The 24,540-nt window shown below is 37.4% G+C and overlaps 1 protein-coding gene across 6 annotated transcripts in view; it reads left to right on the plus strand.

Moving 5' to 3' along the window:
• mctp1a (multiple C2 domains, transmembrane 1a) overlaps positions 1-24,540 on the plus strand; it is a 127,019-nt gene that overhangs the window by 45,110 nt on the left and 57,369 nt on the right. For 4 of the 6 annotated variants that reach the window (XM_055049235.1, XM_055049237.1, XM_055049239.1 and 1 more), the window contains exons 3-12: positions 272-414; positions 974-1,053; positions 2,218-2,329; positions 5,950-5,988; positions 9,161-9,325; positions 10,272-10,402; positions 10,983-11,169; positions 17,257-17,350; positions 23,343-23,445; positions 24,179-24,281. In XM_055049235.1, the coding sequence (XP_054905210.1) occupies positions 272-414; positions 974-1,053; positions 2,218-2,329; positions 5,950-5,988; positions 9,161-9,325; positions 10,272-10,402; positions 10,983-11,169; positions 17,257-17,350; positions 23,343-23,445; positions 24,179-24,281 (1,157 nt within the window). The remainder of the gene's footprint in view (positions 1-271; positions 415-973; positions 1,054-2,217; positions 2,330-5,949; positions 5,989-9,160; positions 9,326-10,271; positions 10,403-10,982; positions 11,170-17,256; positions 17,351-23,342; positions 23,446-24,178; positions 24,282-24,540) is intronic. The other 2 variants (XM_055049236.1, XM_055049238.1) reach the window with 1 other exon arrangement.

Here is a 24,540-nt window from a genome sequence, read left to right on the forward strand (position 1 = left end):
TGAAATTGTTGAAATGAATGAACCTTTCTATGCTGGAGAACAGTTTCTGAATTGTGTGATGTTGAGAGAAGAAGTTTTTTAAACTAGTTTTTAACCTTGAAACTTAAAATAATATTTTCCACAAGAATAATTCTTTTCAACTTGTCCTGACTTTGTATTGAGAACATTGACTATTTTTTAATATCTTCACTTATAATTGTACTTTATTTTACATGGTTTGGTTGACATTTCTTTAACAGTTTTCTCTCCTGTTTGCTTCTTTCATCTGCAGGGACCAGCGACCCATATGTGAAGTTTAAAATCGGAGGGAAGGAAGTGTTCAGAAGCAAGACGATCCACAAAAATCTAAACCCAGTGTGGGATGAGAGAGTTATTCTTTTGGTGGAAACTCTCAGGGAGCCCCTTTATGTCAAGGTACATCTGTTTTTGAACTTCAGATGTCATTGTGCCCAATGACACAATGAAATTTGTTTAAATAGTAGTTGTGTACTACTTAGTGGTTGTTTATGCAAGTAAAAGTCTGCCTATCTCTTTCTGTTTCTGTTTCTTACAACATGGCTTTAATTACTTTATGAAGTGAAAAAAACAACCAGGGATTCTTTGCAATCAATCAATCAAATTTTATTACATTTCAGCTACAAGGCATTTCAAAGTGCTTTACATCATAAACACAAAACACAAAGTCATGCAACATACAATAAAATACCAAATGTTTTTTTTTTTAGACTTTTAGACTCTATTGCAACTGTTAAAGGAGTCAGAGCTCATCATTACTTGAATATAATTTGAGAAGTGAGTGTTTTTAGCTTGAAATTTGATCACTAACTTTGTTGGGTATGGCAGTGTATTTTTTTGTCGATCAAAGTGTAAAGTCCTAAATGTCGTGGTTGCAATTTTTTCACAAAGCTTGTCTGATGTTAGAAGTAAAATATGTTTATGGTTTTCTTCTGACAGTTGCTGTGTCTCTCTGTAGGTATTTGACTATGACTTTGGACTTCAGGATGATTTCATGGGCTCAGCATATCTACACCTGGAGTCACTGGAACACCAAAGGTCTCTTTAGCTCTTTGTTTCCTCATTCTTTTTGGAACCATTTTTGTAAGCGTTTGTAATGACTTTTGTCACTGCAGTGATGATCTTGGTTGATCATAATGTTTTAAGAGAAATAATGCTAAGATGTAGTCTGTTTTCAAAGGTTTCTCAATTTCTTGTAGTACTCGCAGCTTTTTCAACGTTTTCTGTGCTTTGGAAAAGTATTACCCCTCAAATATTCTCTAAAAATCTAAAAAAAAAAAAAGAAAAAAAAAGTGACTTTTAATTGTGTTCACCTTTTTAATCAGCTATGCTGACATGTAACTAATTGCCATCAGAAGTTACCTAATTAAATAAACTCAGTATAAATCTAGCTGTTCTGTACAATTTACAAGTTTATAAAACATTTATGAAAACGTACATGATGAATATCATAGAACTCAGAAGATAGATCCGGGTTAATCGTTTGGATAAAGTTAAAGCTGGATTCGTTTCTAAAAAAACGTTTCTAAATCACAACATGCGCATCCACTGTGGGATATGAACATCTTGCAGTGGATTGTTCAATCCATCTGCAGAAAATGGAAAAAGTAATGTCAAAAACTGCAGACCTTCCAACATACAGCTGTCCAGCTAAACTGACTGACAGGTCAAGAAAAATTTTGATCATCAAAGCAGCTTTGAGGCCCATGGTTAGAATGAGAAAGTCCTAGAGATCCGGCATTTAAATGGGAGAATATGTTGCCATTAGAACTATTAGCCATGTTCTCTGCACTTATAGCCTTCCTGGAGGGGAACCAAGAGGAAAACCATTGTTAAAAGAAAGTCATAAAAAGACCCATTTATAGTTTGCTATGAACCTTGTATGGGTAAGCATGTAATATACATGTGTACTTCATATATTAAATGTTATAATGTTTAACAAAACGCTGGATCCTGACATGACTGTCTTGTTCAAGGATAGTCCATGGCTGCCCTCTCCTGGTAGACTTTTGAAATTTGCTTCACAAGGAACCACTGACGTTACAAGGCTTAAATTTAACCAAAATTCAAACTCTCATACACATTTTGCTAGTCATTGAATTTCCAAAGGCTTTGTGTGGCATACAATTATTCATTTAATCTGAACATTTAAAAAAAGTTAAGAAAAATTCCAATACCTTTCATTAATTTCCGTCACTGTAGGACACTGGATGTGACTCTGGACCTGAAGGACCCACAGTACCCTGAGCATGACCTGGGTAGCCTGGAACTCACTGTCACTCTGTCACCAAAGGAAGGAGACATAAGGGATGCTGTAAGACAATCACGTAAAATCTGTGGGGATTGTTTTAATCATTTGACTTTTTTCCCTGCATGGAAGATTGATGTCCTCCATGCAGTTCTGGATTTCTTCATCCAATCCTCTTTGGTATCGCAGCTAGTAATAAACCTTCCTATCCTGTTCAGTACCTTGCAAAAAGTATTTGTCCTTTTTACAGCTACAATGTCAATGTATTTTAATTTGGATTTTATGTGATCAACACAATTTGTCATGTAAACTGATTTGGAAGGAAATGGTACACAGGCTACGTTTTGATTCAGATAAATAAAATCCAACTCAAGTAATTGCTTAAAGAGATCCCTAAATTGGTGAGGAGAATGTAATTTTAGTGAAGCGTCATGAAGATCAAGCAGACAAATCAGGGATAATGTTGTGGAGAGATTTAAGTCAGGATTAGGTTATAAAACAATATCCTGTGATTTAAATGTCTCACAGAGCAGCGTTTTGTCATCTGAAAATGAAAAGAGTGTGACTGCAGAGCCGTTACGGACATCCACCTAAACTTGCAGGCATGAGAAAAACATTATTGAGAGGAGCTGTGCACAGCAGACGTCAGGCATTTTAGGAAGAACGGCACAAAGAAAGCAGAGTCCAGGAGAACGATGGTTCTAAGAAATATTTACAATGTTAGCAAAAGAAAAAGTCAAAAAATCATGTACCATTTCCATTTCACTTTATGTGAAAATGCAAATTATGCCATTTATGTGCTATTATGTGTCGGTCTGGTACATAAAATAGAAATAAAATACAATGCAGTACTTGTTTGCATTACAATAAAATGTGCAAATGTTCATGGGCCTGAATATTTTTGCAATGTTCTATAGGCAATAGCAAGACTACGTAAGTTACAGTATTATGTTACTAACAAAATTCATAAACAGGACTGTTAGTTGGTAAACTAGTTTACCGCACATCAGAAGCACATGTAATTGATGTTGAACTGGAAAGTGTTGGCTTCCTTTTGCTGCAGCTTCTGGAAACTTTACAAGTCAGCAAATACAAAGGCATAAAAACAAGAGTAGTTCATTTGTTGTGTAGAAAAGCTGCATGTTCAAAGAGCAGAAGATCGTCGTTACTAATTATTTTTGGCCCGTGCCTCTACAGACACGCTCAGTGATTCAGAGTTGCATTCATTTCTGTTCAATTATTTGTTTGTTTAATTGGATTCCTACATGTTCTGCTTCAATCAGGGCAGAGTCACGAGGGACATATTTTATTCCTTTTGATCTGATGTCTTAATCCTGCTGCTTATTCAGGGCTCTGGTTCACAAAAAACCTTTTTGACAAAACAAATAAACTCTATTTAGGTTAAGCATCACTTTGAGTTTCTCCTACTGCGAAAAGAAAACCGACCAGGTCAGACTGATGTGCCATCTCTGTTGCCATCTAGTGGACTGAAAAGGAAAACGTCGATTTTTAACATTTAAACAAATGCGTTTAAAGTATAAATCAGCAATAAGTAGCTGATTTGAGAAATTTTACTGTGAAAAAGTCTTGAGCCACTCCTTGTTTTTTTTGTATTTTGTTAAAAATATATATTTTCATTGTTTGTGTCTCTTTTGAAAGTGGTAAAAATGTTTAAATGGTATTTATATACAAAGGGAATATTAATGAACAAGGTACGAGGCAGCAATGCAGTCATGTGGGACAAGACCTGCGATTAATTTACAGTTGTTTGTCCAAGATCGGAATAGTCTTATGAAAGGGTTACCGAGGTGCAATAAGTGTAACAGTATGAAAGTTATTCATATATTGTACTATAACAAAGTGTAAACTCGTCTGAAAGGGGGAACAGAGCGGACATTTTGGTTTCAATAATAATTTAGATGTTACTGAATTAATTCAGGGCATATATCTAACACCAATTTAAATAAATGTCTCAAAACATTTTACAGATCCAATTTATATGAATACACTCAGACCGACAATAATCACATCCTAAACAATGCAGTAAGGTTCAGTTTATTATACAAATTACTAACACCTATGGCACTGGTCGGATTGTGCCATCTTTGCAGCAATCCCTCATACTAAACATTTATCTCACCTCAGTGTTCACTCGAGGTGAGATTTAAATAATTTTAATAAATGGCTTGTACTTGTAAATGTACAGGTGATTTCTGAGGCGATCCCTGGGAACTATATCAGGCACTTAAGCGGAGCATCTGATGAATATATTGAGCTTTCCCTGCTAATTTGTGGTGGCCTAAGTTACAAAGCTCGCTTCTGTACTCTGCATCATATTATGTGTTGCTGCTGCTTTGTTCCTTTTGAGGGCCTTAACTACCCCGATACCCTCCATTGGGCTCAGAAATCCTCATTTCACATCCTGACATGCAGAATACGTGTTTAGGAGGTCGGGAGTGAACGCATCTCTCCATGACATTTTGAAAGTGCAAACTAGATACCAAACTTTATTCTTTATTGGTTAATAAATAAATATTTAAACATCTTTGCATAAGTTGTCTGTCTCGAATACAATAAAACCTTGACAGAGAGAGCACTTTCTATTGATCGTGATTGTTTAATAAATCCCCTTAACAAGCAGTGTAACGCCCACGTCCTGTTTTCACTTTGACTTTTTTGAGGGTGATACCAAGAGTGATAACAGTAGGTACCACCAGGTAAATGTAATAAAAGTTAATTAAACTGATAAGCAGAAAAGTATCTCTGCATCTTGATTCATCATTCCGCACAATTCATAACATTTCTGATTAGCAACAATTTCAGTTCTGCACTAAGATCTCAAAATTTCTACAAGCGCAGTAAAAGAAAAACTAAGCGGAAAAAAATATGTTTAGCTAATATATCAAGACATTATGAAGAAACTTGTCAGATTCATAGAGATTTTGTTGTTTTTTCCTGTTAGAGTTTTCCACAAATGTTTTACGACTAATTTCTGCTATTCTGGTGAATTTATACAGATGAGGGTTGGTTCATGACTTTTGCCTAGTACTGTGCATAATTAGTTTTTGTGTGTGGTTGCTTTGTAGTGACATATTTACATTTGATGAAAAACATAAAAACAAGAGCCAAATCTGACAAAATGTTTATTTTTTCCCCAATTAATAGCTTTTATTGGGGTAATAAAATACCAAACACTGTGAAATATGTAATTAGGAAATGTTAACGTTAAAAGTCTGTAGCAAAACCACAAAGATTTTAGACTTTAAAGGAACCTTGTTTATCTGTAAGGCAAAAGGTATCGCATGGAGTCTGCAGTACAACATTTCCTCAGAAAAATTAGAAATTAGATAACAGCAGTATTTTTGTTTTAATTGGATTTATCAGTAGAAATAAGAAAGACCAATGTAAATAAAGATAGATGTGCTGTAGGAGAGGTACATAATTGATTTTTTTGTATTTTGGGCACATGCCTGCGTTTATGCATACATCATTACACCATGTAATAACTCTGCTAATACACTTTCTGCTTACTTAACTTGCATGATGGTGACTGCCCCGCTTTCCTCATTTAACCTTCACTTTGCTTCAGGTCAGGGCTGTTATCTAATCTTGGTGCATACCACGCCCTTTACCCTTTGCGAGAGGGCAGTAGGAGGCGCTCTGTAACCGCTTTGTCTCATTTACAGACCATGCTTTTGAGAAGAAACTGGAAACGATCTAGTAAGGTAAACTAAAACAGCATGTAACTCACCAAACCTCCGATTCTGCTGTAACTCCACCACCGACCGCTCTGCACCTCGCCTATCCTTCCTCACTGGTGTCCTGGTACATGGATGGAGTCTCCCCGGCCCTGTCCCTCCCATTCTCCTTTTCTTCCTTCCACGATGGTTTTAACATCCGTTTTTTTCTGAGTTCACATCGTCACCTGCTTATTTTCCACAAGCTGCAATATAGTACCTGCTATCTGCGCTAATAGAGGGCATGCACTTTTTATGGTTTTTGGTTGCTTGTGTAACAAAGGCTGCCTTTGCCCTAAAGATTTACTTTAAGGCAAATTAAGTAGGTACACATCAAGCGTGGAGGGAAATTTTTGAATTTCTTAACTTTGCTGGCTTCAAAACACAGTTTACTTCTGTAAAGAAAAGGAATGACAAATTGTTGATGTACAGCTTGTCACATCATTTCACTAAAATTGGACATGGACATTGAAAGTCAAAAGAATGACTAAGTAGGACTGGAGTGTTTTTTTCCCATTTTATTTTATTAGTCATTGTCGAACTGACCCATATTTAAAAAAAGCTATTTGGTCTTTGTGACACTTAAAAGTTTCAGATCATCAAAAGTATTTTACTCAGACGAAGTTGACCTGAGTCATGTTTTTTGAGTGATTTCTTACTTTTGCGGGTCAGTCAGTAATACTGGAGGCAGTTACTTTTTCATGTAGGTCTTGATATGTTTATCTTTTTTTACTGAAACAAAAAATAGCTTGAAAACTTTGTATTGACTATCTTTGCCTGATATTAAAGTTCATTGAAGTTGACTGTATCAAAAGAGAAAAAAGCCCCAGAAGTAATAAGAAAGGAAACTTTTTCACTAAAGTGTCCTGAACGCGTCTTTGGGTGTGAATGCTCTTCACCTTTGATGTGTGTAACATATTGCAGACTCTGTGTCAGAAAATAAAGCAGTTCAGGATTATCGAGAACTCTTGCCCAGCTAAACAGCTGGAAAATGTGACTGATCGTATTGCATTTTTGAACTTTTTTTCCCCATCAGTTGCAATTATAGTTTTGACTTTATTTTTTGTTTCGCATATTGCCGTACTTGGAATAAAGCGCTTTTGTTGCTTTTGATTGCTGTCAGGTCAAACATGAAGCATGCTGATCTAGACTCTTCCTCTCCTTATTTGCTCGTGCATGAATCTCGTTAACTGTTCCTTTGTCGGCCATTTTTAGCAATAATGTTAGACATTTTTGTGCTGAAAATTGGATTTGTTTCATTTTCCCATATATCAAGTTTTTTTTAAGGTGTCATACGACTTAGAAGAAAAGGTGTTGTACTTTCAGACCTTTCACTACATTTCCTGAAACAGGATTAAGGTTTCTATTACTCGCAATAAAGATGTCTGCTGTGTTTGCCAGGTTGAATTTCAGCACACAAACATCTGTGAAGTGAATATTTTGAAACCTCTGACCAATTCCGATTCTGTGACTAGTTAATTCGCTGATATCAGTTTTCCTCTGCTGCTTACTGGCTCCTCATCTGCATACTGGACTACACAAAGTGTAAAGTTGTTTTCAAACAGCCAATTTTCAGCTGATTAAGGCGTTTTAATTTGAACTTTTAAAGTAGTCAAAGAAACATCATTGGAGCCATGGTACTATGGGGTTATAGATTCTCACAAGAAATATATGTACATATTGTTGGGGTTTCTCACACTTTGTCACATTACAACAGCAAGGTCTTTAGGAGTATGTTTCTGCTAGCTTTGCACATCTATACAAAGATTATTATTTATTTTTTTTTTTCTGAAATTATTAAGTCTTGCTTCAGATTTGCAATTGGATTTGGGTCTGGACTTTGACTGGACCATTTATAGTTCCTTTGTTGCATCGCTGTTAGGTTTAGGTTGTCATACTTTGATGCCTCTATTTATTTATTTTCTTTTTTTCAGGACTTCCCTGTATTTAACTCCATCCATTTTCCCATTGAGTTTGATGAGCTTCCCTCTCCCTGCTGAAAATGTAGTTTTTATTTTTACTTTTAAACTATTAGTTGTTAAAATTCTGAAAACCATACATAATTTTCCTTCAACTTCCCAGTTTTGCACTTCTTTGTGTTGACCTGTTGCTAAAATTTCCAATAACGTACGCCTTAAGTTTTGTGGCTGCAATGTGACAAAATGTGTGAAAAGCTGCAGCAGTATGGATACTTTTGCCAGGCTTTGCAGAAAGCAATACGAGAATAAATGGGTCATGTTTTGTCAGGACAAAACAGTGACCTCATCATTAGCATACAGCAGCTAGTGAGCAGAATTAATGGGAGATGTGGGAGTTACTGCATGGTAAGATGACTTCATTGCAGGGAGCTATTCGCAACTGTTTAATGTCTGGAGAATGGAAATTAAGAGCTTCTGTCTCCAGATCAAAGGCCTGCACTCACGAGGCAGGGTTTGTTCAGAGTTTAATGAAATTCACCCGCAAAACAAAAGCTATGCTAATAAACTCTGCCTAACGAGGAAGGAGAAGAGAGAGAGTGCGGTAGAGACGGAAGGAGGATTTGTATTTGCTTGATAAATAAAGCCTAGGTTTTGTTTTAGGGAAGGGTACTGACATTATTCAAAAAGAGGTTAAATAGGCTTTTAGGAGCTAAAAAAAACAGTTGAGGTGGAAAACATACCTGGAAAACAGAAGACCCAGAGTAGAATTAAGTTTCCATACAGAATAAAAAAGGTAAGCAGTCACATAGCTAAACCAGATTTTGAGACAATTCACTGGAAACCTTTTCAGCCAAATTTATTGTCACATTGGCTCTACTTTACACACCAAAAACTAGAACAATGCAATCTGATATTCGTTCAGGTGCTTTGTTAAAAAGTTATTTTTTTTTTATTTACAATAACTTCCGGATGAGATGTGAAGAGATTAAAACTTAAAAAATAATTCTGTTGAATTATTATGTTTGGTTCTCACTTGTGACCTTTTTTTTATATTCTGTTTCTGGGCTGCATTAATGTATCTGAAGCTGGTTATTGCCATGAAGTATACCAAAAGCCCCAAATTAGTGTATTGGGGTCAATTTTTTCTTTTGTTTGCTTATTTGGTGTCTGTTCCACGCACGTGCTGATGAGGAATCTCCATTTTGTGAGAAATAATTCTTTATTTGTGTGTTTGTCTGCAGTATCAGAGTATGAGGCTCTCGGATGTGCACAGGAAAGCACAGCTCTGGCGAGGTATCGTCAGCGTCAGTCTAATTGAAGGTCGCAACCTGCAGCCCATGGACACCAACGGCTTCAGTGATCCTTATGTCAAGTTCAGGTTGGGTCATCAAAAGTACAAGAGCAAGGTAAAGGCGTAGCTTTTGAACATGTCAAATAATTAAATGAAATCACCTTATGTAGTAATGCTATGAAAGCTTTAAAGATAGAAAGCTTGATTTCATAAATTCCCCATAAATCTTGCCCTGCAGCTATTCAGACTTCTTGTTCAACTATTTTTATTTAGTAAAAAAGTATTTTCTACCTATTTGCATGTTACTGAATAGAAACACAGCTCAAGCATTTCATAGTAGACATAGAAAATCCTGACATGTAGCAATTGGACAAATGTCCCTTTTTTCCATTTTTATCACTCTTCAATTTTTTGTCTTTTCATACCAAAAGAAAATATAAATCTTTTGTGTCCTGTTTTCTTTTTTTTTTTACTTATTACCATAATACTTTTAGATCAAATGTATAAATGTATATAACACTTAAGCCCCACATTATTCACAGCCCTAACGAAGCTTTTAATTTGACCAACATGTTTCTTTTGAATGCAAGTTGTATTAACATTTTGGAGTGACCCAATCTTACCTTAAATCTTATAGAGAATCTTCAGAGGGATTTAAAGATTAGGGTGATGGCAAAGAGGCTTTCAAACCAAAAAAGACTTGGTTTGAAAGCCTCCATTGGAAACATTCAAAAAGGCTGTTCAGCTTTAAGCAAGATTTGACTGTTGTTGTGTCAGTGAAGGTTCTTTTATTGATTACTGAGAAGACCATAGTCATTTTTGACATGTTTTAGTAAAATCTAAAAAAACCAAACATTCCAAAAGGGATTTTTTTCCCAATTAATACTGTTTTTACATTGCTTCACTGTGTTTTGAGAGATGTCTGTCTCATTCTTCAACAGAAAGTAATTTGTTATTTTAATGTAAGCGTAAACCTAAATCCAGCAGGTGTATGAATAATTTTGGGCTCAAGTGTAGGATTTAACAAGTTTGTTGCAATTGTGCAACTGTGTTTTATTCAGACAATTCCCAAAACACTAAACCCGCAATGGAGAGAGCAGTTTGATTTCCACCTGTATGAAGAGCAGGGAGGCTTTGTGGACATCACAGTCTGGGACAGAGATGCTGGCAAGAAGGATGACTTCATGGGCAGGTACGGTAGTCTTCACCAGTCACTTAATTTTCTTCTTTTTTATCAAATGCAGCTCTGTAAAATCAGAGATGAATTAGATTTTTGGGGCTTACTTGTGTAATATTAGTCTTAGACAAAAAGATGTCTCACACCCAGAAGAGCTACTTATCATCCTAATCTAAAGTGGTTATGTTTTCTCTTCTTACTGAGCTGCTCATTTTTTAACCCCTGTTCAAGTTGAATTATTGCAGTGCATCGCATAACTATGCAAATTTAAACCCACTTTAGCTAACTTTTGCTTTGAAGGGCATGCCAGAAACCAAGTCATGTTATTTTTATTGGGCTGCCATTTTAACACCAGATGCATTAAGGCCATGCCAGAAAATCAATTCAGTTGAGAGGATGCTTTTAAGTGTCTACTAAAAGGCATAAAATATGTCAGCTTTGCTTACCTTTTGCACACTATGAATTATTTTTTTCTGTTTTTTAGGCTCTTATCACTGCTCCCCCAAAAGCAAGGAAGTTCTTATTGAAATCGTCAAACACAGCCAAGCACAGTTGGTGCAGTAGGTTCAACTTCGTATTTCTTGCTTTATTTTAGGTGTACTGTCGACCTGTCACTTCTCAGTAAAGAACACACTCACAAGCTGGACTTGCCGCTGGAGGAAGGAGAAGGCGTTCTGGTGCTGCTGGTCACACTCACTGCATCGGCCGCGGTTTCAATCTCAGATCTGTCCGTCAACATGTTGGATGATCCAAAGGAAAGGCGCCAGATTATGCAAAGATATGTGAGTTTGGACAATATGGACATGTGTGTTGAGAATGGTTTAAGGCTTTGAATTGAATTGTTTTCAGAAAGTCAAAAAATGCTGAATTAATGGGGAGAAAAAAAAATCTAAGATTTATCAAGCAGAATGTTTTTCCTTTATAAGAAAAAAATGATCAAAGTTCATACAAGTGATAGTTTTTCTCAAAGGCAATATGGGTTTTTGCCCAGGGTGTAAATTAGTAGAGGGGCATTGTTAGATATTAGAGGGCTAAAACAAATCAGACCTCATCAGAAATAATATGTGTCAAATATCTAAACTTCTATCTACAGTTTTCCTGTATAACCTTTAAATAGCAATAATAATTTTAAAAAAGTCATAATTTGAGTAACACAAAACACTCGTTTCTTATGACATATTTTTTGAACATTAGTTTGCAAACTTCTTCTAATAAAGTGATTTAAACTTGTGGGACATCATCACTACAGATAGTGTTGATTTAACAGGCTGCAAGGTTGATGGTTACAGACAACACAGATAAAAAATTAGGAATTAAAAGAAATTGTACAAACTATTGCTAATTTGGTAAATGCAGATTGTGCATTAGTGGCATAGGTTAAGCTGTTAGAATATAACTTGCCTAATACCCTTGTCATTAAACTTACTTTGTTAGACATGAATAGAATAGTAGAAAGAGTAGAGGATCCATCTGCTCTAACACAAGGCTTTAAGTCTTTGTCTTAGTCTCATTCACCCATCACTCCTTGTCACTCTTTGCTACAAAGACCCCCAGATCGCTCTCATCAAGAGGTCTGACTCCCTGACAGCTCTCATCTCTGCACAACAGCCTCCACGAAAACTGCTAAAACGTGATGCTGTACGACTGGGTGTGTTCACGTCCGTGTTTGACATATTACCGGACATGATTGGATTTCAGTGACCGATACCGTCCTGCTGGTGTGTATTTACACCTTCCAACGTGTGGCCAAACATCAGTGCGTTGACCTACATACATGGCCGTGGTGGTGCCTTGTTGGCTAGCCACAGGAGGTCGTCCGTTTTGCTCGCCGCTGCAGCAACCACCTCGAGTCAAAAGGTGGAGCTCTAGGATCGAGACAGAAGCACGCCGAGTCCCTCCTGAAAGCCACAAAACGACGGTAGGGGGAATAAGCGCACCAGTGTGTGTGTTTTCCAAGAATGTGTGTAATGGGGGCGAGAGGTAAAGGGTTAGGGTTGCATCGGGAAGGGAAGGCGTGTAAAATGAAAAGAAAAAGCTATTTCACCTCTCTCACAACTCGCACAGACCCCGTTTTTCTGCTCGACCAAAGGCGGCACATTTTACTTCCCTCACCTACCTTTTTTGCCTGCCGTCTCCTCTCTCCTACTCTCCCCATTTCTGTTCCACTCTCAGAGCAACCTCAGCTCTTTGTCTGCCTCTGCCGTGGCCTTCCTTTGAGATGAAGGGATGGAAAGATAGAGGGAGGGAGTGAAGAAAATAGGGGGTTGCAGATGGAGGGGCACAGTAAGGTCAGTTTTAAGACTTGAATGGTCTCTGCCTATTAACATATTCCTTTTCCCCAGACTGGCAGTCTTTCAGTTGGAGAATTTAATAAAGATGTACCTTATCAAAGAGCTCCGGTTAGACCAAGTACCACCACTAATATATAACAGTGCTGCTGAAAGCCCGCTAATCTCCCTGGTGTGCGCGCGAGCGCATGTGTACTGTACATGCATGTGCAGACACCATTTTACTGACTGATATTTATCAGCCTGGAATCAGCTGTGCAGCACAAAGCATCCACTACTGCTAATCACAAGCGACCATTCGCATGCAGGCACGTCCAAAAACAGTAGCTACCTACGGTGTGTCAGCTGTGTCTCATGAAATGCAATGTGTCTGTGTCTAAGAATCAATAGTGTGTTATCATCGCAGTTATAAGGACAAGATAGATTTACAAACTGCAGCGAACCAGAAAATGCAATCTAATAATGAAAACATACTTTTGGAAGGTTTTAGTTGAAAGTAGTGTGCAACAGAATTTTTTTTTTTTTTTTTTTACTTTGTATTTTATATTTTAATGGTTTTGGAGCCAGAAATGTCTGTGTCACCGAACAAAGATATTGTTTTATATATTATTCTAATCCTTCCCCCAAAGGATCACAGTGAGGCGTTACTTTAATCTGAGGCCATTGATGAAAGCAGAAAACATACACCTGAGTGGCACAGGACTCTTAGCATCCTTCTCATTGCAGCTTGCTAACTTGTGTTTACACTGCTAAAGAAATAGATATGAACCAAATCATAAGATGTTCAACGTTTTTCAACAACATCCAAATAGCTATGTATAACTCAGTATCTGAAGCTCTGCTTTACCGTTGCACTGTTTGATCTTAACACAAAGATTTTAGCCCTAGATCATCAACAAATCTTTCACTAATCAGTCATAAATAGTATATTAATCATTAGCATAATTAAGTATTTGCATCTTTAATTGCATTGGCCCGAGATGCAATGTCACACCATGTGTACGAAAGAGAGTCTGTTACACAACTCCGCAGGTAAACTGGATTTGAAGACAAATGTCGAGTTGACATTTGCAGTTCCCTTCAGTTTTTCTTGTTAGCTATTTGCATTAGGGGTTATTGTGGCTAGCATTACTAATTGTAACAGCAGTCTCTGTGTGTAATCCTGTAGAGTTAGAAGAAACACAGAGAATTGATGTTTTCAAAAGGAAACAAAGCAACTTTGCTGCAATTTTCTCAGCTTCCTATCGCTAAACGTCTCCTTCCCATATTTACTTCTTACACAGTAAACATGCCTTCATAAAAAAATAGTTTTTTAAAATCTTTTTTGTGACTGAATTTTTACATATTCAAGCAATGATAAGACAGCTATGTCTTCCACGCCAAAAGAGTGTTGCTGACAGCAGACCTAGTAGCAGTTGGGATGCGGTCACTGATTGGAAAAAGATCAGATTGTTTCTGACTTGCAAATCACTGGCCAGTCAAGTTTAAAATTCACTCAGGTCACCATACACGAGTATACATGTCATGTATTGACAGGATTACATGCATGTACATGCACTTACTAATTCATACTGTGTTTGATTTTGTCTGATGCCATGCTCTGCACTGATGTGGCTGCCAAACTGCAACCTTTCCTTCATCCCTGGTTAGTTGTTCCTCAAAACTAGAGAAGGACACAGAAAGAGAGGTAAAAAGAGAGAAAGAGATTTATGCTTTATGATGGCAAAGGAGCATGCACACTAATGGCTCTTAATGGGCCTGAGGTGGCCACGAGATGGGTGGATGAGACAAGGAGGACGGGATGACCTCCACTGAAGTGGTGGCACTCTACCACCCGTGTACGTGCACATGTCAGCAGAACCTCTCCTACCCACTCTGGTGCACTCCTCCAAGAGGAAGTGAAAGGACACAACCTGGGCAGGAAGTGAGAACCAGTAAGAGGCTGTATGACGAGCATCAAGCAGCTTTCACTGAGACTCTTGGCACATAGTGATCCTGATTTAACTGAGTAGGAAACAGTGGAAACAGGTGTTAGAATATGGCTTTTTGTTTGAATCTTTACCATTATTTGATCAAATATCCCATGAACTTCTGGGTGCAGGGCAGATGCAGTGAGTGTGTTTCTGAAACGCAGCCCTGATGAAATGTGACATGCTGCAAAGATGACAGTGAGTCATAAGACTATGCCAGCTCTGATTCGTCTGTGTGTTTATACGTCTGTGGAGTGTGAAAGAGACAGAAAGAAGATGCCATGGTGACGGGCTGTCAGTCACACAGAGGGCAGAGGGTTCATCTTCTGAAAGCCAACCCTATCCATAATCTGTCCTCTGTTTTCTGTTCATTCCTCCTCTTCATTCTTCATTCCTCTCACCTGTCACTCCACCTGCATGCAGATGTGAGGAGAAAAGAGCATGGCTGTTGGTCCTCTTGTCTGTCCATCATCCTACCTGTGACCAATAGAGTTACCCTGTTGGTGTCTGTCTCTTCTGATGAGGATTTGAATCCTTGTGGAGGATGGGTGTGTTCTCTCTTTAGCAATCATGAATTGAAGTCGAACCCTGGATGTCCCCTTAGGGAGCAGGAATGGGGGTAGGAAGGCATGAAGAAAAGAGGAAAGGCTGGAAGGCAAAAAATTAGAAAACGGACTCTCCACTAACCGATCATATAAAATTTAGTCTCCTGTTTCTTTTAATTTTAATACAACTGGCATTATCTTTACTCTTTGCCACATTTTTTGATCAAATTGCATAAAAAACACATCACATAATAATAGTTTTTATTGGTCTGTTACTTCTTTTGTGACCTATTTTGCCCTCTCTACTGCTTCTCACTGGAGCTGTATCTTCTGAGGAATCATTTCTCAAACACTTGTCCCTCTTTTCCTACATGCTTCTCCTTTCTTTATTCGTTTCCTCTCTTTTTTTCCCCCTTTCACACACTCTTCCCCCTCTCATCTCCTTTAGAGAGCTTTTTGGACAATGATATCGCTGGAAACAGGCAGAGTCTGACAGAGTTGGTAATAATGAATTAAGTCTGTAGCCTGGCCCTGACTCTGAAATTTAAATTATAATTACTCCTGTGGGGATGGAAGGGGTTATTGCCAGAGAGAGAGAAATAAATTGAAGTGAAGTGTGTTTTTTTCTCTGCTTTTAAGACGTTCCGGCATGCCACTCAGTTTGGCCCCAGTTAAGTTTTTTTTTTTAATGATTGTGTTTATACCTGAGTGGTTGGATGTGAGTGAAATCACAAGTTCGGGACTGCTTGTGTGTACCTCATAGACAGGCGCCGATCTCCACAGGTTTTCCTTTTATGTTCCAGGTTTATCAGGTACAGTGCCTGGCACTTTTTCACATTTTGTCACATTACAACCACAAACCTAGGTATAATTTTACTGGGATTTTATGTGACAAGACAGTGCATAATTGTGAAGAGGAAGAAAAATTATAGAAGTCTTTCTCAGCGTTTATGATGACAAGGCTTAAAATTTTTCTGCTGGATGTAACAGTTTTTAAGGACTTAGTTCTATGTCTCCAACTTTATCCATCTCCCATGTCTGTGCTGAGACAAAGCATTCCCACAGCATATTTCATGGTAGAAATGTTGACTTCAGGGTCATGATGTGCTGCGTTAGTTTTAAAACGTGCATAGTGTTTTTCTTTTTTTTGGCTTTCTCCACATGTCTTGTGACAAATTGCAAACACGATTTATTCTGAATTTTTATGTCAATGTTTTTCTTACTTGTGACTCTTGCATACTGGCTAGAGTTTAGAAATGACCGATCAATTGATATTTTGAGAACAAATTCTCCCGCCTGACTGGTGAATCTCTCCAGCACAGCCTCAAGTAGTGGAGCAGGCAACTTCTGATTTATTGTTGCCTTTCTTGGCTTGTAGGTTTAGGTGGGTGGTCGAGTCTTAGTACTTTTGACATTTGTCCCAAACTTGTTTTTCAGTTTTAAATGATAGATTGAACAGCACACTTTGAGATACTCAAAGCATGGGTTTTATAATCTAACCGTGTTTTAAATGTCAAGGATTTTCCTAATGAATAAGAAATACCATACAACTTATAAATATGTGCTTTAATATTCTCGAGCAATTTATACAAAAACTGTACAAAAAAAGAGATCAAATCTTTAAAGGTCTGTTGAACTACCTCCAGTCCTGTTCATTTAATGTAAAGAACCTTGCGCATAATGTTGCAATAGTACTACACCTAACTTTTCCTCTGGACTTGACAAAGAGCTAAAGAAGTATCTAAGGATAACGCATTTACCACAAATGTTTTACAGAAATTTTCAACAGCTCATCTCCCGCACCCTGATCCAAAAACTTACTTTATTTAAAAACTAGAAATTGCAGACTCACAAATGGGAGTATTTTGTCAAATTAAATTCGACCATTTGTCCTTTTGTTATTCTTGGCCATAAATGCCAGCTCTACATTTTCAAATAAAGATCCTGTAAAGGACATTTCTACCCTTTCCTCTCTTAATGAAATGTCAGGTTATTGACCTGCCTTTCACTCTGATGCTTTTAGCTGTCCTCTTTGACTCTTCACCTCTGCTCTTGTGATGTTGTAGAGCCTCTGGAGGTCGCTTCACAACTTGAAAGATGTCGGCATGGTGCAGGTGAAGGTCATCAGAGCTGAGGGACTCATGGCGGCAGATGTCACAGGTACGTCGGTGACTTAAAATACAAACAGTGCAATTATAAAATGTATTTTTTACAATTTTCTTCTGCTATTATTTGGTTGCATGATATGTACAGAAAAAGTATTCATTCCTTTGAATTTTTTTCACATTTTTGCACATATTAGCCACAAAATGTCAATGTTTTTCAGTAGGACTTAATGTGTTAGACCAAGACAATGTAATGCATGACTTCTTAGTGAGGGAAAAATATAGTTATATTTTATTTTTTATGATGTAAAGTCTGAAAAGTGTTGTGTGTGTGTTTCAAGCTTAGAAAAGATAATTGGAGATGATCCGTGTGGAACAATTTTAAGTGAACCACAGATTTTTCAGTAGATTTATCTAAGAACTTTGACTGGACCATTCTAAGATATAAAGATGCTTTGTTCTAATCCGCTCTGCTTAGCTCTATGTTTTGGTTGCTGAAACTGGAAGGGGATAAAAGTTGGCTTCAATCTCGAGGCTTTTTCAGCTTTTAATTGCTTTACCTAAGAATTGCCCTGCATTTAGCACCATCAACAGTCCAATAATCTTTGACCAATTTTCCTGTTTCATGAAACAAACAGGAAATAACATGGTGGTGTGCAGCTGCCACTGACTTGTTTTACAGTGGCCCTCTGGTCTGTTTGTTATTGCCCTCTGTTTTAATCTTCTCCACAACTTTATCCCTGAACTGTTTGCTGTGATCTTTGGTCTTTATGCAGTTCGTTCTCTAATGTTCTATAAGACCACTGAGGTCATCAAGGAAAAGTTGGATTCACACTCAGATTAAATCACACTCAAATGGATCATATTACTACTTAGCTGACTTTTGAAGGCAATTAGTTGCTCAGGGTTTCATTGACAGATTTCAGAGTAACAAAGGCAGAAAATAAACATTTGCTGCTTTACAGTGTTTTTTATTCTGTAAACTCTAACAAACAATTTTCTAGTTGATGTCTAGGCATTATTTTGTGTTTGTCTGACACACAAATTCCTGATGAAATTTCTCAAAAATTGTAACAATGTCACAATGTGTGAAAAGTTTCAGGGGATATGTATAGTTTTGCAAGGCACATGAGCTTTTTCTTAACTTAACATGCTGAGCAGTTTTTGTTGCAAACTTATCTGAACCAGCAATTGCCACAAATCTGAGCTAAAAGATAAAGTCAGGGTGTAATTTTCTTTAGGGGGTTAATCGCCAATGCGAGTCCTTAGAGAATGTTAAAGCCTACTTTGTGCTTGGACGCTAAACTTGTCTCTGCTTTTAAATAAAGATGCAGGCTTCTCATTTGAATAATAGAGAAAAAGTACACATTTGAACCAACAAATCTTTCTCGACCCTCCTCCTGTGCTTTCTCTGCTTGCTCTCTCTGAATCCTCTACCCTCCATTAATTCTTACTTTTAATTAGGTCTGCAGTGGACAGGCCTAGTTTTTCACTCTGTATTATCTGGTAAAGAGAGGAGGATGTATGTGTGTGTGTGTGTGTGTATGTGGAAGGGAGACAGAGTTTTTCTCCATTTGAAACATCCACAGTCCCATTAGCAAATACAGAGTGGGGCTGGTTGATTTGGGTTACTGCAGGGAGCGACAGGAGCAGTCAGAGTGCAGGGCTAATGGCTCTCTGGTTCATGGGTTTCACTTGGAGCAGAAATGTGCTCCGTGACACCTTTGCAAAGCTCATCATTCACTCTGAGGTTTATGGATTCTTTTGTAAACTAACAGTAAAACTGCAAAAATACCCGTTAGCTGTTTAGTATTGCAGAAAACACGTATGATGAGTTTCAGTAGCCTTCGCTGTTCTGTAACTGAGTTTTTAGACAGCCTTTAATGGATGTTCCTGATCCTTTAAAATTAAATGAAAAGTAAAAAAAAAAAAACAGAAAAAACAAACAAAAAAAAAGACAGATGAAAGGTTTTGTGCTTAGCATTCCTATTTTAAGATGTTAAATACTTTTGGAAAGGTTTTGGATCAATTGAAATCTTGTCTTCAAAAATGGCCCGTCTGCACAACCCCCTGCGCTGACTTGAACTCACAAATCGCACAAAATCATTCAAACTTTTGCACACAGCTGCCCCAAAATCCTGCAAAGTTTTTCCTCCTTTGCTCTCTTCGCGTGAATGACACGCAGACTTGTCTCAGCATCTGAGAGAAAATAGTTCTCAGATTAATTATGTGCTTTGTTTTATCTGAATTAATTTTAAACCTTTCACATGCTATAAATAACAAACATAGTGTCTTCTTCAGTTAGCAGCAACTTCCACACCAAAGAGTGTTATTTTTAGTGTGTGGCCTTCAAAATGAAACTATCTGGACCAATTTAAGCAGATTTGCTGATCCTGCACTCTAGTTTGTTCTGTCCTGTTTTTAGAGCTTTGTTTTCAGTTCTATCTGAGACATTATTGAATATATCAGTCAGAAAACTAAAGTTGATGTATTTCTTTTGGCTCCCTAAAGCATATTCTCCTCCATTGAGTCAATAGATGCATACTGTGAGTGAACTGATAGGTAAAAGGGGCTATTTCAAAATGGCTTATTTCAGTTTTGAGTCTAATACTCTCTGTGTGTGTGCGTGTGTGTTTGAATGCGTGTCTTTGTGCGTGTCACTGGCAGAAACAATCGCTCTGTAAGAGCCCCATAAGAGCCCTCACCACATGAACACCCCATTTTAACAACCCAGACCAAGAGAGGGTCAGGAGCAAGGTGAGAAAGGAACAGAAGAACAGACAAACAGACAGACAGAGGCAGGAGGGGAGACAGAGAGAGGAGGTCAGTGAGACAGAGTGAGTTCACCATCTCGCTCCCATTCGGGCTCCTCTCACTCCTCTCTTTTTCCACCTCCTCTTCTCCCCCTCCTCCTCCTCACTCCCTCTTCTCTCTGGCCATCTCTCTCTAATTGGAGTGTTTTTGTGGAGTAGCTCCACTCCAGCCCAAGTAGGATAACTGAAAATAGTCTCTAAAACCAACAATCCCTTTTGTGTGCCAGCTCTTGTCTCTCTGAGTGGATGCTATACTGTTAGAACATTTCAGTAGCGATACACACACACGTACGCTCGCTCACACACACACACACACGGATACCTGCAGCAGCATAACCGGATAAGATTTTTTTCAGGCAATATTGAAACAAATCTCAGATAGTGAAGAGAATGACTCATTTTTAATTCAAGCTGAAAATACAGTCCTGCAAAAGAAAACATTCCCTTGATACAAAAATCTGTTCAAATAAAATTTTCAAAAGTGTGCCATGCATTTGTGCTTAGCCTGTCAAAGTTAGTACTTTGCTGCCCCAAGTATGTTGGATCATTTCACATCCGAACTTCACGTTTTTTCTCTATTCTCGTTTTTCTCTATTCTCGTTTTTTTGAATGGAAACAGTTTCTTATTACTCTTTAAACAATGGCCTTCTTCTTATGACTCTACCCTTAAAGATTCATTCTGCGAATAAATTATACTCAAGTGTACCTTTTTAATTTATACATTTAGTTTCATTTATTTATTAAATACATAATTCAGCCAAGTGAACACACTTGGTTGAATTATATTTTAAGCAGTACAAATGTCTGAATCCAAATGCAAGCAACATTTTTTTTACTTGCACACAAATAAAAATAAATCAGAAATATAGTTTTCTCACCAATTTACAACTATACAATGCTGCTTTTTCCTATCACATAGTTTCTAGTTGCAATGTTATGACAAAAATGTGGGTGTGAATATTTTCCTTAGGCGCTGTAATATTCATTATGACACAGGAAGTTTCCTCTCCATCTTTAAACTTCCCACCAGCTCTGAGCTTTCTGAGGGCCAATTACTTTCTTCCTCCTCGTCTCTTTGCTGCGTTCCTCCACTAAGTTTTCCTCAGAGTGCTCTGAAATTAATTTAAGTCCACTCCTTTTCTGCCAGCATCTCAGAGATCGGACCCAGAGGGGGCTGGAGGAGCTTTACCCAGACATTACCTGGATGGCGCTGAGTGGCGCTCAAATCTTTGCGTGTAATTGGTTAAGACAGCTGCCTCTGGTGCTTGGCAGCCAATAAGGTGAAAGTTCATCACCCATAACAACTGGCTCTCTGCAACGACGCATGAAGCCGCGTCATTAAAGACCGAATATTAGAGGGACAACTGGGGGCAGCTGGATGGGAGATAACACGCGGCAGAAATAATTTCCATGACCAAATTTGGGTGATTGCATTTAAATTAAATTATTGGCTAGATTTGTTGGGGGGTAATGGTATTATCCAGGCAGGCTCCTCGATTAATTGTGGAAGATTCTAAAACTTTACCATGATAATTTTCAGCAAATATATTACTTAAAACTGCTGTTAAAATTTTACTTTTAAGTTCATTTTCTCCACTCAAAATGGAAGAGACTGTTTTAAAATTCTGCCATGGAAATGCAGTTAATACTCAGCAAATAAAGTTTATGCACAGATGCTCTGAAAACTAGGCTCTTGTGTACCCTGCCTTTTTGTCAATTTTAATGCATCTTGTTTTCAGTCGCAGAAGTCAAAGCTGCCAATATCAGCTTGAAACCGCTCGGATCAATAGAGCACCACAAACAGATATAAAAGGCAACACCTACGCCTTAGCATTGATCACAGTGACATTTACTTTGCACACCCACTAAATGTCCTGCCCTTGTCACAACATTTGAAGAAAATCACACCAATCGATGGCGCTCACTCACACACGCCTCCCATGACTCACACACACACACACACACACACCCACACACACACACACACACACCCCCACACACACCCCCCCCCACACACACACACACACACACACACCCCCACACACACACACACACACACACACACACACACACAGTCTTTCAAGGGGTGTGGGGGGGAGCTTTGAACTCAGTCCCAAAGTTATTGAACATTATTATGCAACATTGCCGTTCTGCTAATATGTCATCGTTGTCTCTTTAAATAATATGATTTAAACTCGCTGACCTAGTCTTCACGTGTTAATGAATAAAAAGCAAAGACAATCCCATCAGTTTTTTCTAGTGAACCGTGATGATCAAAGTCAGAATTAAGTGTTATTTTCAGTGGGAGACAATTGAAGGGAGCTGATCCAATCATTTTCAACTCCTTCATATAAAATGCTGCTAAACAAAAGGAAAATATGATGGGAGATTATTTACTTTTATTTTCATGTTTTCTCCATATCATACATGTAGAAAATTTTGAATCAAAAGTTTTGGCCAAATTAATTTTATAACTGAATTGAATTAGTAGTGACTCATAAATGACTTTATTTCTTGCCAAATGTCCTAAAGTTTAGGAGAAATAAGAAAAAACACAAAATAACCTCGAAAACTGTCAGAGGATTCCAGTTTTTAAATCAGTTTTTTTTTCTAAGTTTCTGCTCACTTACACCGTTTAGAAAAAAACGAAAAAACTGAAATGATAGGGAGTTTTTCTTTTCTTTGAGCTTCTCTTTTATAATTTAATTCTAACACTGTGCTTTCGTCCTTTTTTTATTTGTCAAATACATCTTTGCCATCAGTGTTTCATTCGCTCATTTTAAAATCACAGATTTTGGAGCAGATGTGTTTCTTTTGTCCCACGCTCGGTCGTCTTTTTCTTCTATCCTGAAGTTTTCCAGTCTTCAGAGTCGTGTTGACCTCTGTGTTCTCGCTCTCTTTCTATCGCCCTCCTCCTGACTGCTCAGTGCACCGTTGTCCTGAAGTCCATGTTTTCAGAAACAGTTTGCAACTGATAAATTAATGTTTAATGTGCTCAGCACCGAGGCTGAAGAATGAAAAGAGTCATGTTATAAATTTAGATTGCTTGATGAAGCATGTAGCATGAGGTTATATGTAACATAAGGGAAAATAAATACTTTTGATTCACTGAACCTGCTGGATCCTAAAAAAAAAAATACAAATCTTAGAGAGTAAATTTTTATGACTGAGCTTTTTGAATTTATACTATATTTTCATGTGGCCACATTTGCATACTTTATTTATACTTGACAGGTAAAAGTGATCCTTTTTGTGTGGTGGAGCTGAGCAATGATCGACTGCAGACACACACCGTCTACAAAAATCTAAACCCAGAGTGGAACAAGGTCTTCACTTTGTGAGTAGCTTTGACATGAATTCTTCTGACTCTTTATTAATGACACATTTTCATACTTTGTTTTTTTACATTAATTTTGAATAAATATTAAGAAAATAATTTAATTGTCTTCAGACGTGTGTGTTTCACGTTGTTATCTTTTACTTTTAACAAAGCAGAACTTTGATTTTTTTTTTTCTTAAATGAATTTCTAGGTTAAAATATTATGGAAACAATAACATTAATAAATCTATTTTCTGCCTGTATGTGAGACTTTCCTTATCATAAGTATATTAATTGGTGAACAAATTCAAAATAAAGCAAGGTAAATTAAAATAAATCAAGATATTACAAATATTTTATTTGTTGCCATTAATGTATATTCAAAGTGTTTTATATATATATATATATACATAAATGTTAAAAGTGTAATTACAGGTATCTTCTGTCTTGTCAAATGTGACAAGATAGAAGATACCTGTACTTTCATGAACAGTTATCTTAAAATATGTACTTAAAACATAAGTAAATAAATAGATACATTGTGATGTTGTGCAATATCATATAATTTGTATTAATATTAATTTAAAAATATATATATGATAATGATATATTGTTTAATTATATAGGTGTGGTATTTCTTGCGATGTTTGATTATTATACAGGCTTTTCTCATCCTTTCTATAAGTCTGTGGGATGAAACAGCTTCTGCACCATTTGAGTCTTATGTCCCCCGTCTTTGTGTGTGGTCCAGCAACGTCAAGGACATCCACTCAGTGCTTGAGGTTACCGTTTACGACGAGGACCGGGACAGAAGTGCCGACTTCCTTGGGAAAGTGGCTATCCCTTTGCTAAATGTGAGTCAAAGGCAAGATTTCTGTTTGTGTTTCTTTTTTTCTCCTCCCTCGGGAATAATAGAGAGAGAACATACAGCGGAGGAACAGAGAGAATAAAAACAGAGTAGGATATAAAAAGCAGAGGTTATTTTTGCAACTCCACTGATGACACTTTATTATTTCTCAAAGTAAAAAAAAAAAAAAAAGTTGACAGGAAGCAGAAATAAACGGAAGAGCTGAGTAAAAGAAAAGGTATAGATTGATAGCTGAGAGGATATAA

This window comes from Poeciliopsis prolifica, unplaced genomic scaffold, assembly GCF_027474105.1.
Source record: "Poeciliopsis prolifica strain line A6 unplaced genomic scaffold, Auburn_PproV2 SCAFFOLD028, whole genome shotgun sequence".
NCBI lineage: Eukaryota > Metazoa > Chordata > Actinopteri > Cyprinodontiformes > Poeciliidae > Poeciliopsis > Poeciliopsis prolifica.